Source organism: Oncorhynchus kisutch, linkage group LG17 (genome assembly GCF_002021735.2).
Source record: "Oncorhynchus kisutch isolate 150728-3 linkage group LG17, Okis_V2, whole genome shotgun sequence".
NCBI classification, from domain to species: domain Eukaryota; kingdom Metazoa; phylum Chordata; class Actinopteri; order Salmoniformes; family Salmonidae; genus Oncorhynchus; species Oncorhynchus kisutch.
The window spans coordinates 54,978,390-54,992,311 of NC_034190.2; the positions used below are offsets into that span (position 1 = coordinate 54,978,390).

Here is a 13,922-nt window from a genome sequence, read left to right on the forward strand (position 1 = left end):
TAGTCTATTGCTAGCAGCCTTTTGTGTCTATCATGACCTCTTTAGTATTCTGCAATATTGTTCTCCAGTACAAATGTATTAGTGTGATAAAGATGGACAAAGTGACTAATGATCCTACGTAGTCCTTTGACCTTTTGACAGACTCCGCAAAATTGGAAACAGACTTTGGGTTTGATGTGTCGCGTTGTGATATTCTACGTGTGTTTTAATTAACATATGTATAAGTGCCATAATGGGGTAGTTTCCCTTACACAGATTAAGCCAAGTCCTGGACTAAAAAGCACTTTAAATGAGATGCTACGCTTAATCTGGATCTGGATCTGGGGAACTGCCCCAATATTTTAACTCTTATTAGGGATGATTAAGTATTTTTTTGTCATGTGTATGCCTCTTTGGCACATGCGTGCGTGTGGGGTCAGCCAGCACTAAGTTAAATGAAAGTCATACTGTCTGGGAGTCAGCTGGTTTTAGGCTGCGCAAAGAACAGCAGACTAGTCACAAGTCCTGTTTGAGGGGAGGGGTGTGTCTGCGTTCTTAGACTGTCTGTATGGAACAGACAAACACACATTCTCTTGCTCTCACACACACAGTTCTGTTCTCTTCATCTCCCATCAAAGCAGCTTCCCAACTGACTAATAAAAGCAGGGTTTCACAGAGACCGACCAACTTCTCACGCTTGAAACCCGTGTCTATCTAGAGCTATACTGCTCTTGCTGCGTTGAATGGCGTCCTGAGTCTCTCGCTCTGCCTACTACTGTGAGTGATACCACCATTGAGATTATGTACTGCGATTGAATGAAAACAGTGGGACTAAGATTGTGAATGGTTGTATGGTGTCAGTAATGGGTTAGTGTGTGTAGTAGGATGTTGAAATCTGTTTGGTTGAGAAAGCGTGGGTTTTTAAGACTGATTTGTATAGTGGTTGTGTGTGGGGGGGGCTTTTTGAACAGGAGGTTGACTTCGTGACTAATAGTGGAATTTGGAGTTTGCACATGATTATGTGATCTGTGTATTCACTTATGTATGTGTTAGGGACTGCTCTGACAGGACCCCTTCCTCCCCCTGTCCCAGGGGGTATGTGGTGGTTCCAGAGGGGTGTATGTGCCCTCCCTGCAGCCTTGGTCACCTGGTCCTTGTCCACCTTTGTCGTCAGCTATGTCACCGCTGTGCTGCTGGGCCACGTCGACCTACTAGTGCCCTACATCAGGTACTGGACCAGGGCCTGCCAAACTGTGTGTGTAGGGCGAATCCTAACTTCCACTTAGTCATGCATTGATGTCTGAAGTTGGGATTCGCTCCTATGAGAGGAAGATGAGATGCTTTTGGACAGTGCACCACAGTCGAGACAACTTCTGGTTTGTGCTATAAATAATTCCAGGATGATTCCAATACCAAAAGGTTTGAAGAAGTCAAAAAAAAAATTATACCCAGTAACGGAAAGGTTGCTGGTTCGAATCCCCGAGCTGACCTAGGTGATAATTCTGACAATGTGCACTTGACCCTAATTGCTCCGGATAAGAGCCTCTGCTAAATGACTAAAATGTTGCCCTTTTGGTCCTGTGTATAACAGAGATGATTGTGGTGTGTTTCCTTACAGTGATGCCAGCGCAGTGGTTCCCGAACGCTGTGTCTTTGGGTTCATGCTGAGCATCTCTTCCTTTTTAGGTAAAACAAAATGGACACACCATATCAGGTATAATAGTTGTGGTCCCAAAATAAAAGGGGAATGCAAACTCCTTTCACTAGAATTTAGTGGCTGAAAATATTAAAGTGGGTGACAGTTTGCAGGACGACTACGTCTCCTTTGTGACCTAGTTCAACACGCAGCTCAAACACTGACTTGATTGTATTCCAGGTTCAACATTTCCAGGGATTTGTCATGGTTGGAGAAAGAGTGCCTTTGAATGTCAGCCAATGAAATGACTGCTACATAAAAATCTAGTTTCATGGATGTTATTTGTGAAGCAAAAAGTATGTGTTGGCCCTGTCAGACCTAGCAGGGGATTGTGGACGAATTAGTGTGATCTGTGGTTGTTGTTAAATCAGTTAAGTGGGGATTTTTGTCAGTGGTTCACACATCAAAGACCAAGTAAGAATCACTTAAATTCATATTCTGTTAACTACTACCCAAATAATGTTGTTGAATCATCCGCTGGTCGTAATTGTGGTCAAAATTAAACTCCACCTCAAACAGACAGTTTAAAACATGCTTGCCATTTCCTCATGATCTGGCCAATCAGTGGACTACTCGCATACATTTTATTCATGATTTATACGCCCACACCATTTCAACACAATCTTCTTTTGAACATACTTAAAGATGATGTTGTAATCGCTCCGCCATTTCCTGGTTGCAAAAATTGTAGTTTGTGACAAAGCAAGTAGAGTGTATAAATCATTGTACCATCTAAAACGCGGTGAAATATATTTTCCATAACCAGCTGTCGGAAACTGGTGTACAAGGCCGGAAGTAAATTACGCAAAAACGAAATTTAAGAAGGTGAAGCATAGAAATAGCACACAGAACAGATCTATTGCCTCTTAAACTTACTTTCAACTAATGATCTATAACACGTGAATTTGGTCAGGTCACCCAAAAAGTTACTTATTTCAGCTTTAATTGCCATTGTTTGGGAAGGAAAACGTTCACTCATTGTAATTGGTAATATTTTATCAATCTGGAGACACTGGACACTTACTTTAAAGCGCACACTTCCCATTAATCTTGTGTCCATCCCTCTATATGTGGTTGACCCTGCAGGTGTAGCCACTGTCTATGTGCGATACAAGCAGGTCCAGGCTCTGGCACTAGGGGGCGAGCTTAAACTGCATCGACTTAACTGTGCTGGCATGGTCCTGGGTATCATGAGCTCAGTGGGCATGTGCGTCGTCGCCAACTTCCAGGTACATACAGCGTTGCCTACCCCACTTTTCCATTATAACTATCCTCTTATATAAATACCCAATTCCAAATCAACCCTTACCCCTTATAAGCAATCATTTTGCCATATAGCTTACACTTATCAAACCCTCTCAGATCTAGCATAGGGGGTAAGGAATGGGTTGATTTGGAATTGGACGAAAGAGCCAGATGTCAGTGTTGAGAAGGAACACACACACACACATTTCAGTGTTCTCAACTCTTCATTGTTCTCTGAATGATGGGCATATCACATTTGCTCCCTCTTTCTCACCTCTTGAGTCAAATACCCTGGATTTTCTTCCTTCTGGAAAGTGTGAAAGCTTGGGTCGGGTTTGAAATCCATTACCACCTCTGCCCTTTTGCAGAAAACCACCATCATGTCAGTGCACCTGCTGGGGGCGGGGCTGACCTTTGGCTGCGGGGCGCTCTACATCCTGGTTCAGACGGGGGTGTCATACCACATGCAGCCTCGCTTCCACGGCCGAGACATCCTGTGGGCGCGCACCGCCGTGGGGCTGTGGACAATGGCCAGCGTCATCATCTGTATCCTTCACCATACTTGTCTGACTCTGGAGCACACACAGAGCAGTGTACAAAGGGAAGTTGCAGACATTGACACATTAGAAGGGGATACAACAGTGGGGAACTGAAAGGATTTTGGATGAAAACAACCGTGAGAAAGCATTGCATTTTGGGGATACTTGGACCACCTGTAGGACCAGTTTCCTGGGCTCAAATTAAGTCTACTCCTGGACTAAAAAGCATGCTCATTAGTTTGGGGAAACCGACTCAGTCCTCGTTTAAAATCTGATACTGTATTGAAGTGTTATGTCTGTCCCTCAATAATATGACTACATCTTCCACTGCTGCAGTTCTAGCCCTTGACCCTTTCACCCTCTCTCAGCGTTTTTGTCATCAGCCATTCTGTATGATGACCTACCAGGCGTGGACGTGGACAGAAAAATACGCTGGAGACCAGAAGAAACGGTGGGCAAACAACAGGGTCCTCTACACTGTGATCCTACTAAATATTATAAGATTGGAAATGGTGGCTACTAGTTTGTTCAATGTAGAGATTGTTGTCCAGCAGCACCCAAGTACAATGTGAAGTACGTACAAATACATATGAGGCACGTAGGAATGCTACTTCCTACTAAAATACTAGAACATGGAGATCCTTTCCTTGTTAATATATTGTCTAATATGGCTCAGCAAGAGACCATAATATCCCTTTGTCCATTATCATTTCCATAACAATGCTACTATATTGGTTGGTATTTTACTAATTGAACTTAAATCATAGTCGTTCAAATTACCTTTGTCAACTGTTTGAGTTTGTTTCTAATGGTTTCCTCTGGGGTCAATGGTGCCATATCTTGCAGGGTTACACAGCCCATCTGGTCAGTGCTGTGGCTGAGTGGTGCCTGGCCTTCTCCTTTATCTGCTTCTTTCTCACTTACATCCGAGATTTCCAGGTACGGTCTTCCTGCTCTCCCCAATGGCAAAGCAAAATAAAACACTACCATTGCAAGACTTCATTCTCAGATCTGTTTTGTATAACAAATTACATTTGTATGAGTAGAGCTGAATGTGATACATTTAATGTTACAGCTCATCTCAGTTGTTTCATCAGCTAAGGAAGATGGGTTGAATGGCCTCTCACCATAGAAGTCTCAGGTGTATTCATGTTCTTTGCTCCCCAGAAAATCCAGTTGCGGGTACAAGTTGTCATGCAGAGTAATCACCTGTACGACTACGCCCATTACGACGTGAGAGAGCATGCCCACCATGGAGAGCATTCGCCACTGCTGGCTGGGAGCATCTGACTACACTGCCCCTTTCTGTGTCCACACTGCAGTCCCACCCCAGGAAAAGCATCTCTGTGCCCTGAAATGACTTCTTCATCTCAAATCAAATCAAATGTATTTATATAGCCCTTCAGACATCAGCTGATATCTCAAAGTGCTGTACAGCCTAAAACCCCAAACAGCAAGCAATGCAGGTGTAGAAGCACGGCATCTCTTGCTAAATGGAAGGATTGAATAGGCTGGAACAATAATGCATTTGCCCACGTGATTTGGGGTCTGTGATTTAAGGAAAGGAGGCAAGAGGATGCCATTGGAGACTCAGCACTTCATTGACTGAACTGTGTTGTGTTCATTACGTCACACAATGGAAAATTTGTTTCCTTATTGGACCAGTCCAGGCAGTCCCTCCCTGTTTCAGTTTGGTGCCTAATGAACACAAGTAAAGATATTTAGTGGGTCAAAATGTTAATTGAAAGTGTGATGCATCAGCTTTTGCTGTATCTGTATTGTATAGTTTGCTGGAAACATTTCTGGTATTTTACTTTCTACAAATAAATCTGTATTTAATGACTTGTCAAAATCTCCCACTCTGACCTCTTTTGTGCATGTATGCACACACGTGCTTATTTAGCAACTTCATTCTTGAACCTGACTGAAAAAAACAGGAAAGTTGGCGTAAAGGTTCACAAAGATTCAGTCTTTATTAGAATTTTTTTCTGCTTAATAATAGCAGGTTCAGATGGTGACAGATTTGAGCCCAACACTCATTCTAACAAGTGGTCTTGTCAACCGTCTATCATATACAGTAGCAACACATAAAATACCCACTGTTACCCCAACACATAAAACTATAAATACAAATTATTCACTTCCAATATTTACATCTCAAATCTATTTTATCACATCTACAGTAAATCCCTTATATACACAATCAGCCTCGTTTACAGTGTATTCACAAGGCACTATTTCTTCTTTGCCTTCTCTCTTTTCTTCTTTTCCTGGTATTCAACAATCTTTTTGTGGAAAATCCCTGAAAAGATGAGGGGGTGATGATAAATGAGTAAATTAATGATAAGCGAACAAGAGGCATGTTATCCCCCAAGAACAACCCGGCGTCATTATCTTTAGATATGTTATATAGCTTTCAAATTCTCATGTTATGCAAGTATGTATTAAAGCTCTCACCTTGCTGGGGGCTCGCTGGCTGCTGCTGCTCCAACTCTTGGATAAACAGGTCAAACATCTGGGTCTGGAGGAACTTCTTGACAAAGTGCCGCGTGGTCTTGGACTCGATGGCCTTGTAGAAGGCCCTGCTCTGAAACACCCCCGGCTGCCCTCTTCCTTTCCGCGTCACGTATGAGGCAAAATGGCCGACAGTCTTCACGAAGAAGGGCAGGAAGGCTTCCGAGACCACCGTGTTCAGCTCCTCCACAGCTGCGTGGGAAATGGTACACACACGTTTAGCCACAGTCCAGGTGGTTTCAACCAAGGTGTGTTATTTGGCCGTGCTCGAGAGCCATAACGTCGACCTTGAGTGTGATCAACCAGTCTCTTATGATGACATGCTAATTTTCCTAAACCTCACATTACTTTGAAAGGATCGAAGAGAGCATAAAACAATCTATATTCAAAGGTTACAGTTAATTCATCAGTATGGCGATCTGCACACCTGATGTGGTGCTGTAGGTGAAAAAGAGCAATGCAATCTCTAGAATAAATAAATAAAATACCCCATGCAACAGCTCTTTTTCCTCTTGCAAAAACATCTGATGGAAAACCTATTTTCCAATTGTGAAATCAACTAAACTAAAATGCACAACATCTTATAAAGCTGCTTTCCCTTTCACATTTGTTCAGGCATTTGTTTCAAAGGCTGATATCAAAATATACTCACTGGCTTCTTCTTTCCTATTTCTTAGTGCCTGCAGTATTTCATCTTGGAGCTTAGGGGGCAGAATAGACTTCTCATCTCCGCTCTATAAAACAGTTACAATATTCAATGGTATGACAAAGCAAAATTCCCATTTCCCCCCATAGTATTAAGTGAAAAACAGTACAAATAACAAACTGAATTAATTCAAAAGAGCATACAAGGCATAAAAACATTTAAAAACGCACATTTAGGCCATTACACACTTACTCGAACTAGGAAAGTGTCCCCCTTATCCTCTGACAAGTCCACAACAAGCAGCTGTGTTGGGGAAAACAGAGCCTACAATCATTATTCCAACACCAATCCATCACTATTACTACCAAGACTCCCAAACTTCCCATCCAGTCATTCAGGGGCTCTCTCAATCTTTCCTTGATTCCATGCCTCCTCCTCAAAATGCATTGGAGGTCTGAGGCTAGGGACCTTGGACCATCTCCTCCAATACATTGTGAAGGAGGCGAGGAATCAAAGAAATCAATTGAGATAGCGCCAAGGTCTGATCCAGGAACAACCCCATTGCCCCTACCCCTTCCTGTGCTTTCAGTCAAATAGGATAGCAGACTTCTATCCAGTCTTTTCAGATATATACATGGGGTTTAGGTGTTGTTTCTGGACAGGGCCCATGTCATTAGTTCTACGTTTGACATTTAACTGGTAATGTGCTAACTTTGTTGTAGTCTCACTGTTTATTTTAAAAGCCTGGGGGAGAATAATTGTATTGTTTGTGTAGTGTGACAAGGTGAAAGACGTATTTTGTTATGATTGTTAAGTATGAATTTAACTGTTAGGAAATTAAATAAATCAAAAACAATCGCAGGGCCAGCCTTCCAAATCTCATCTCGTTGACGCAACTATTAGAAGTCACTATTGGATTTTTGTGTTTTAATGTCTGGCAGTTAACACTCCCATTTGATTGGCTCTGAGAAGACATGCCATATCCCCTCAGTAGAGGCATTTCACTTTTATTGTTCTGTCCGTGCCTCTTTTCCTACCATCTAGGACAAAGGTTTTAGTAGCCTATGCAGTGTTATTGTCCCCCACGATGAAATCGGGGAGGGGACTGTGAATCTGTCTCCGTCTGTTTCTATCTTAGTCACACGCGATATCTCTAGACAGCACTGGGACGATTTTGACGAAACTTGGGTGAATGATGCCATAGAGATCCGGCATTAACAAACTGACACGGATCGGCCTAAGGCAGTGGCTATGGTAATGAACTGAAATGTGTTAGTCACATAACTCATTTGGCCTAGGGGGAGGGGCTGCATCATTCGTGGGGGACGATATGTTTACTGTTGCTTTGGGTTTTTTGTATCTTATGTTAGGCACCTTGTTGCAAGTCAGTTAAATGTTCAGAAACCACCTCTGTTTGGAGTTTGACCAATGCAAAAATACGTGATTGGTTTGACAAGTGGGAATTCATCATTAGAGTTCAGAGTTCATCTAGATTCTACCATACTCCACCCCTTTTTTGTGTGATTTCCTGCCAACAACTTCCCCAGGCTTTCGTAACGAACGTGAGCGAAGCTGGTGTGTCGAACCCAACATTTCTGTAACATTATCACAGGTGGGGGTGACTCACGTCGCTCTGGTCCGTGACCTGTTCCAGGAGCCGCTTCTGCACTCCCAGCAGGTAGGGGGTGGGGGCCATGACCACGTCAATGAGGATCTCGGGGACGATGGAGATGAAGGTGTGCTGCCAGGTGAAGGGGTAGAGCAGGGCGACCACGGCGTGGATCACCTGGGACAGGGTGCTGAGGAGAGACAGACGTTTATTCAGTGCATGTGTGTATGTGTCAGGGGAACCAGTCCAAGGAACAGAACCGAAAACAAAAGTCACCCATACTGTTCCAGAACAGAAATGTTATTATAAAAGCATGAGAACCGGGTAACAACGTTATTTTAAAGTTTCAAGCATTTTTTTCTAGTCCCACAAAAAAAAAAGCACCTATGCAAAGCCCTCCCTCTGTCACTCAGAAATGTATTCCAGGGTCTGCCTGCCAGTTGAAAATCTTTGATAGTGTACGCTTAGACTACCTTCCCATCCCCATCCAAAGCATAGGCTACTATACTGATGTTACGAGCGTTATTCAGAAGATAGATATCACGTTTCATGTTGGGAACAAAACAAAAAAAGGTAAGACAAGCACGCTTGTTAGCTAGCTCAAAGGACATTCAAAGTTCCTCCATAAAAGCCGCTCCTCCTAGGTATAATTCACTGATTGGCAAAGTAATTTAACAAGCTAAATGTTAAAAAAAAAACTTTCAAAACTTTATCACAGGTTAAAAAAGGAACGATATAAAACAGTACTTAACCGGTTCATTACTTTATTTCGCTGGTCGGAATAGTGCAACAGAACGACAAAAATAGAGGTTCTGTTCAAAATGAAACGACAATTGAAAAATTATTTTGTTCCAACCCCTGGTATGTGTGTCACTGTGTGAACAATGTGAACTTCTAATAACCCCTTAAAGCTTCTCATTGTGATTTAAATTTTTTATTTCTGAGTGGTCCTCAACGTGTAAGGAGCATCTCGATTCATATGCAATGACGTTTTTATAATAGGCTCCCATTGACAGAGTTGGTGCATTCGTCTCAGACGACTATGTTGATTGGACTAGTAAGTAATAACCTGTGTGTCTGTGCGTGCAGTACCTGAGCTCCTCCGCTATGAAGACGATGCGTCGCTCCATAACGGCGGCAGCGAACACGAGCAGGACCTCCTCATCGGTCAAGCAGCGAAAGAGTGTGCGGAAGTCCACATGCTCTAGCCACGAGTCCAGCGGCCGCGTCAGACTGATAATCTAGATGGGAGAGAGTCAACTCTTTATCTACACGTCACCATTGTTGCCAACATGCTATGTACAGTAAATGTTACCACCGTCACCAACTTGTTATATACACCAAAGCAATACAAAGTTGATTTACTAACGGATTTAATTTCATGAAAATTGAGGCAAGCGAGCAAGGGAAAATAATTGACCACCTGGGGGTTTTAGCCTCTTAATAATGTTGGCTTGACTCTTGGTATAATGGCTAGGGTTTTGGAATGGAAGTCACAGGGACCAGAGTTTGCGTGCCGGTAGACATTGCACCCTAATTAACTACAACGGTATCAGAAGTGGGATAGCACCATTGAAAGTATGTCCTGGCGGAGTTTGAGACACAGTTTATTTTTCAGAATGAGTGTGCTTGCTGAAATATATAGCAGTTTAACTAAAGTAATCAGACCTAAACATACAGATAATATACAGCAACCACGAAACAAATAGTGTGCGTGGGGGTTAACTGGGGGGGAAATGGAATGTTGCAGGGATAGGATTGGAACATCTCACCTCAGTAATACCTCTCCTATTTCAATGCAGTGTGTGTGTGTGTAATTATGACAACATCCGGAGGACATTCTTCAACCTATCAAAGCTCTTGCAGCATGAACAGAGAGCAAGAGGGAGACATAATGGGCATGGCATTCACCACACTATAAATCATCTCAAGTGAAAACCCAAAGTTGGGGAACCCTGCTCTATGAAGACGCTTGTCTTCCCGGCTTAACATTGATGTTCGCTGTGTGTGTGTGTGTGTCACCAGCATTATTCCAGGAAAATAGGATGTTTCCTTTTCATTTCAGTAAATACATCTTCAACTGATGACATTGTGTCTTCTTTTTCACTAGCTGTGTGTATTCCTTGTCTTGCTCTGTGTCCGACTAGCTTTGTGCATCTTGTTAGTCTTGTCTCCTCACTTTAATGTCTCCCCCCCTCTCTAGTGGTGTGCTTATCGTTATTTTCTGTAGCTTGGAAGGTGAGTACCCTTCACCCAGGGGTGTATTCATTAGTCGCACACCATAGCAAAACCTTTTACTTTTTGCAACAGAAACAATTTTGTGTAGGATCCTTCCCGTTCCCTTTGGTTCCTACTGAATACACCCAGCCCTTCTCTTCTCCTGGCCTGGATGATCACATTAGTGACAGGGCCTGGGTAGGTGTCTACCATAGTGCTTTCCCTCCCCACCTGTCATTCATAAAAATAGTGAATAATTTAAAAAGTTCTCCTTTTGAGATAAATCTATTCACGTCACCAAATAATGTATTATAAGAACACACTGTTTTGCAATGAAGGTCTACAGTAGCCTCAACAGCATTCTGCAGGGTAGCACCAAGGTGTAGCAGGAGGACAACTAGCTTCCGTCCTCTTTTGGGTACATTGACTTCAATACAAAACCTAGGAGGCTCATAGTTCTCACCCCCTTCCATAGACTTACACAATAATTATGACAACTTCCGGAGGACATCCTCCAACCCATCAGAGCTCTTGCAGCATGAATTGACATGTTGTCTACTCAATCAAAGGGTCAGAGAATGAATCTAGTATTGAAAGCATAAGCTGCAGCTAGGTAGCACTGCAGTGCATAAAATGTGGTGAGTAGTTGACTCAGAGAGAGAAAGACGATAGTTGAACAACTTAATTTCTTCAAACATAAGAAGCAAGAGAGCTATATTTTGTCACTTTTTACTGACTATAACTATCCAACACAAACTCTTCCAAGTCAAGGTTAGCTTTTGGTTTTACAAACGTATTGCCACTGGGGCCCACCGGTCTAACTGCTAAACTGCTTACTGACTCACTGTAATGAATGATTGTACCGGGTTAGTTCTATTACCTATGTTGAGTATGATGTTATATGGTTTGGTTTGGCTTGGATTTTTTTTCCCGCCTGGTCAGCTGACGTGCGCATTGAAGTCCACAAGCGAAGGGATAAGGTGAGGAGGAGAATGTGTAGATGCGAGAAGGAATACAACGTGGCTGCTATGAAAGTGAACTGTGTTTACGTGTAATCAGGGGTGTATTCATTCTGTCGATTTTGTTATAACAAAATACCACCCTGCATACCACTGCTGGCTTGCTTCTGAAACTAAGCAGGGTTGGTCCTGGTCAGTTCCTGGATGGGAGACCAGATGCTGCTGGAAGTGGTGTTGGAGGGCCAGTAGGAGGCACTCTTCCCTCTGGTCTAAAAATAAATATCCCAATGCCCCAGGGCACACTGCCCTGTGTAGGGTGCCGTCTTTCGGATGGGATGTTAAACGGTTGTCCTGACTCTCTGAGGTCATTAAAGATCCCATGGCACTTATCGTAAGAGTAGGGGTGTTAAACCCGGTGTCCTGGCTAAAATTCACAATCTGGCCCTCAAACCATCACGGTCACCTAATAATCCCCAGTTTACAATTGGCTCATTCATCCCTCTCCTCTCCCCTGTACCTATTCCCCAGGTCGTTGCTGCAAATGAGAACGTGTTCTCAGTCAACTTACCTGGTAAAATAACGGATAAATAAAAAAACGTTTCGCAAACGGAATGAAACTGGGATAAACATACACACATTTGTCCAATAGAAACTCTCGTCTGCAACTGTTGGACTAATGATTACGCCCTAGATCCGCTAGATGCAGGCATGAGTGTGCAAGGCGGTATTGAATGTGTCACTGTCGGTCACCTCAAATCTCTCTGGACTTGTGTGCACCTACTGTACGTTGTAAACTTTCATTCATAGGCTAGGTTGTAGCAACCTCATGATGGGTATAGGGAAAATTAGAGTATCATGTAGTTGCCTAAACCTATATGTTACATTGAACTGGGTGAATGGAATATGAATAACAGTCATCCAATATGCTGTAACAGAAATTAGGCCATGCTCATAATTAAAAAAATATCATCCTCCCTCATCTTAAATGAAACTGACCGCTACTGCTATCAATGTGGATGTTTCTCAACTCGTGGAACTGTGTGTGCTGGTTTTTATGACATCTAATTACAACCAATTATTCCAATCCTAACATTTTGCTACAGTGTTCCCAAATGAATATGACCCAGGTCTCAAGGAACAGCATGTCATTGTGCTATGCCAACTTAGCCATGTGGCTACATCGGACACATCAGGGTGCTAACCTCAGTGCCTTTGTCGGGGATGAAGCTCTTGATCTTGACTGTGTTGCCTGGGGCAGGGAACGCCGCCTCCCTCAGGCTTTGCATGAACGGGTAGATCATCGCCATGGAGATCTGGCGCCGCTTCTCCACCTCGTCAAAGATCTACGTTAGAGAAAGACAGGAATAATCTAACTCTGATATCATGTGATTTTGCACCACTGTAATAAAATAATTAGCCTACACAATTTCCTGGGTGACCTTTTTCAAGGCAGAGACTGACAAACCACAGTAAATGGTGTGGCAGTAATAAGTATATAGTAATAAGTATATGATGGGACTTAGTGTTTCCAGTAGCCTACGGGACAGTTTGGTGGTGGTGATGATGTGTGTCAATATTTACTTCACAAGACTTGGGGCACCACTGAAAGGCAGCAAATTATGAACAAAACAAATACAGCGACTTGGATCAAAGAAAGGGAATAATGATAAAAAGCCACTGAGGGAGAGAAGGTATGAACTGTGCTGCAAATAGGGCATTTCAAAACCCAAAGGCCAGTCTAAGAGGCTCATACTCGCTGCAGAGTAATTTGCTAGTACCATAACACACTGTTATATAAACACAGTAGTTACGAGAAATTCAATTTCACACCGATTAGCGTTACGAACGGCTGTCAGATTTACAAGAAGTCCCCATCACTTTCAGTTCCACGTCAGTGGAGGGAGGAGTGTCTTCTTCTTGTAGTTTTTTTCTCGATATGGGAGATTGTAGAGAAGTTATTAGCTGTTGACATTTTCAAGGGAGTACTGGGATAAGTGAGAGCTATGTTTTCTCTTTAAAGAGAAAGTACACTTCATGAAAGACAAGAGTTGCCATTTCCTCAAGAATGTTTAAGTTTATTAGCTGGTTAATTAAGAAAGGCCAGAAGATCCTGGCTAGCATTTTTGAAGCATGTAGCAATGCTAGTGGAAATGGCTTGTAATCCCTTTGAAATCTGAGCACGTGTGGTGTTATCCAATGTTGGCTTAATTCCTTTTTTACCACGTGCACAATGTTCTCAGCATGATTCCTAACTGAAGGCCCAGGGAGAGATTTACTCAGAAGTATGAAGCATCGTTACAGCCAGGGATCCTCCCAGTTCAACTCATCCAGGCTTACGTCTCTGGGTAAAACACTCATTTCTGACAGCCAAAAGCCAATGACATTCGAGGCGTGTTACCTTGGAGAACAGTCCGAAACAAGCCAACCTGCTAATGATGCAGTAGGCCTCAGGTGGGCGAGCGCCGTTGCCGTGGGGCTAGACGAGAACAATGGAGAAACAGAGAGAGACAGATAATGG

At 42.9% G+C, this 13,922-nt stretch overlaps 2 protein-coding genes across 5 annotated transcripts in view; one reads left to right on the plus strand and one right to left on the minus strand.

The window, feature by feature from the left end:
* Nucleotides 1–7: 7 nt before the first annotated feature.
* Nucleotides 8–5,315, plus strand: dram2a (DNA-damage regulated autophagy modulator 2a). 2 transcript variants are annotated; one of them, XM_020506233.2, is made up of 8 exons: nucleotides 8–756; nucleotides 1,033–1,207; nucleotides 1,598–1,665; nucleotides 2,762–2,904; nucleotides 3,289–3,466; nucleotides 3,828–3,910; nucleotides 4,306–4,398; nucleotides 4,627–5,315. In XM_020506233.2, exons 2-8 carry the CDS (start codon nucleotides 1,077–1,079, stop codon nucleotides 4,747–4,749), a joined length of 819 nt encoding a protein of 272 aa, XP_020361822.1. In that variant the 5' UTR covers nucleotides 8–756; nucleotides 1,033–1,076; the 3' UTR covers nucleotides 4,750–5,315. The 2 variants fall into 2 exon arrangements, with proteins under 2 accessions (XP_020361822.1, XP_020361821.1); XM_020506232.2 differs by having other exon boundaries at nucleotides 1,072–1,207.
* Nucleotides 5,316–5,407: 92 nt separating this feature from the next.
* Nucleotides 5,408–13,922, minus strand: part of dennd2da (DENN/MADD domain containing 2Da) — a 31,820-nt gene continuing 23,305 nt past the window's right edge. For all 3 annotated transcript variants that reach the window (XM_020506234.2, XM_020506235.2, XM_031794104.1), the window contains 8 exons: nucleotides 13,803–13,880; nucleotides 12,607–12,747; nucleotides 9,321–9,469; nucleotides 8,247–8,418; nucleotides 6,872–6,922; nucleotides 6,626–6,707; nucleotides 5,917–6,165; nucleotides 5,408–5,761 (listed from right to left, as the gene is read on the minus strand). In XM_020506234.2, coding sequence (XP_020361823.1) covers nucleotides 5,694–5,761; nucleotides 5,917–6,165; nucleotides 6,626–6,707; nucleotides 6,872–6,922; nucleotides 8,247–8,418; nucleotides 9,321–9,469; nucleotides 12,607–12,747; nucleotides 13,803–13,880 — 990 coding nt within the window. In that variant the 3' untranslated portion in view covers nucleotides 5,408–5,693. The remainder of the gene's footprint in view (nucleotides 5,762–5,916; nucleotides 6,166–6,625; nucleotides 6,708–6,871; nucleotides 6,923–8,246; nucleotides 8,419–9,320; nucleotides 9,470–12,606; nucleotides 12,748–13,802; nucleotides 13,881–13,922) is intronic.

Bases quoted from the DNA above. Each gene is read 5' to 3' on its own strand.
- dram2a (XM_020506233.2), top strand. From the start codon at position 1,077: ATGTGGTGGTTCCAGAGGGGTGTATGTGCCCTCCCTGCAGCCTTGGTC. The intron at 1,666-2,761 runs GTAAAACAAAAT...TTGACCCTGCAG, and splicing joins GAGCATCTCTTCCTTTTTAG to GTGTAGCCACTGTCTATGTG. The intron at 3,467-3,827 runs GTATCCTTCACC...ACCCTCTCTCAG, and splicing joins AATGGCCAGCGTCATCATCT to CGTTTTTGTCATCAGCCATT.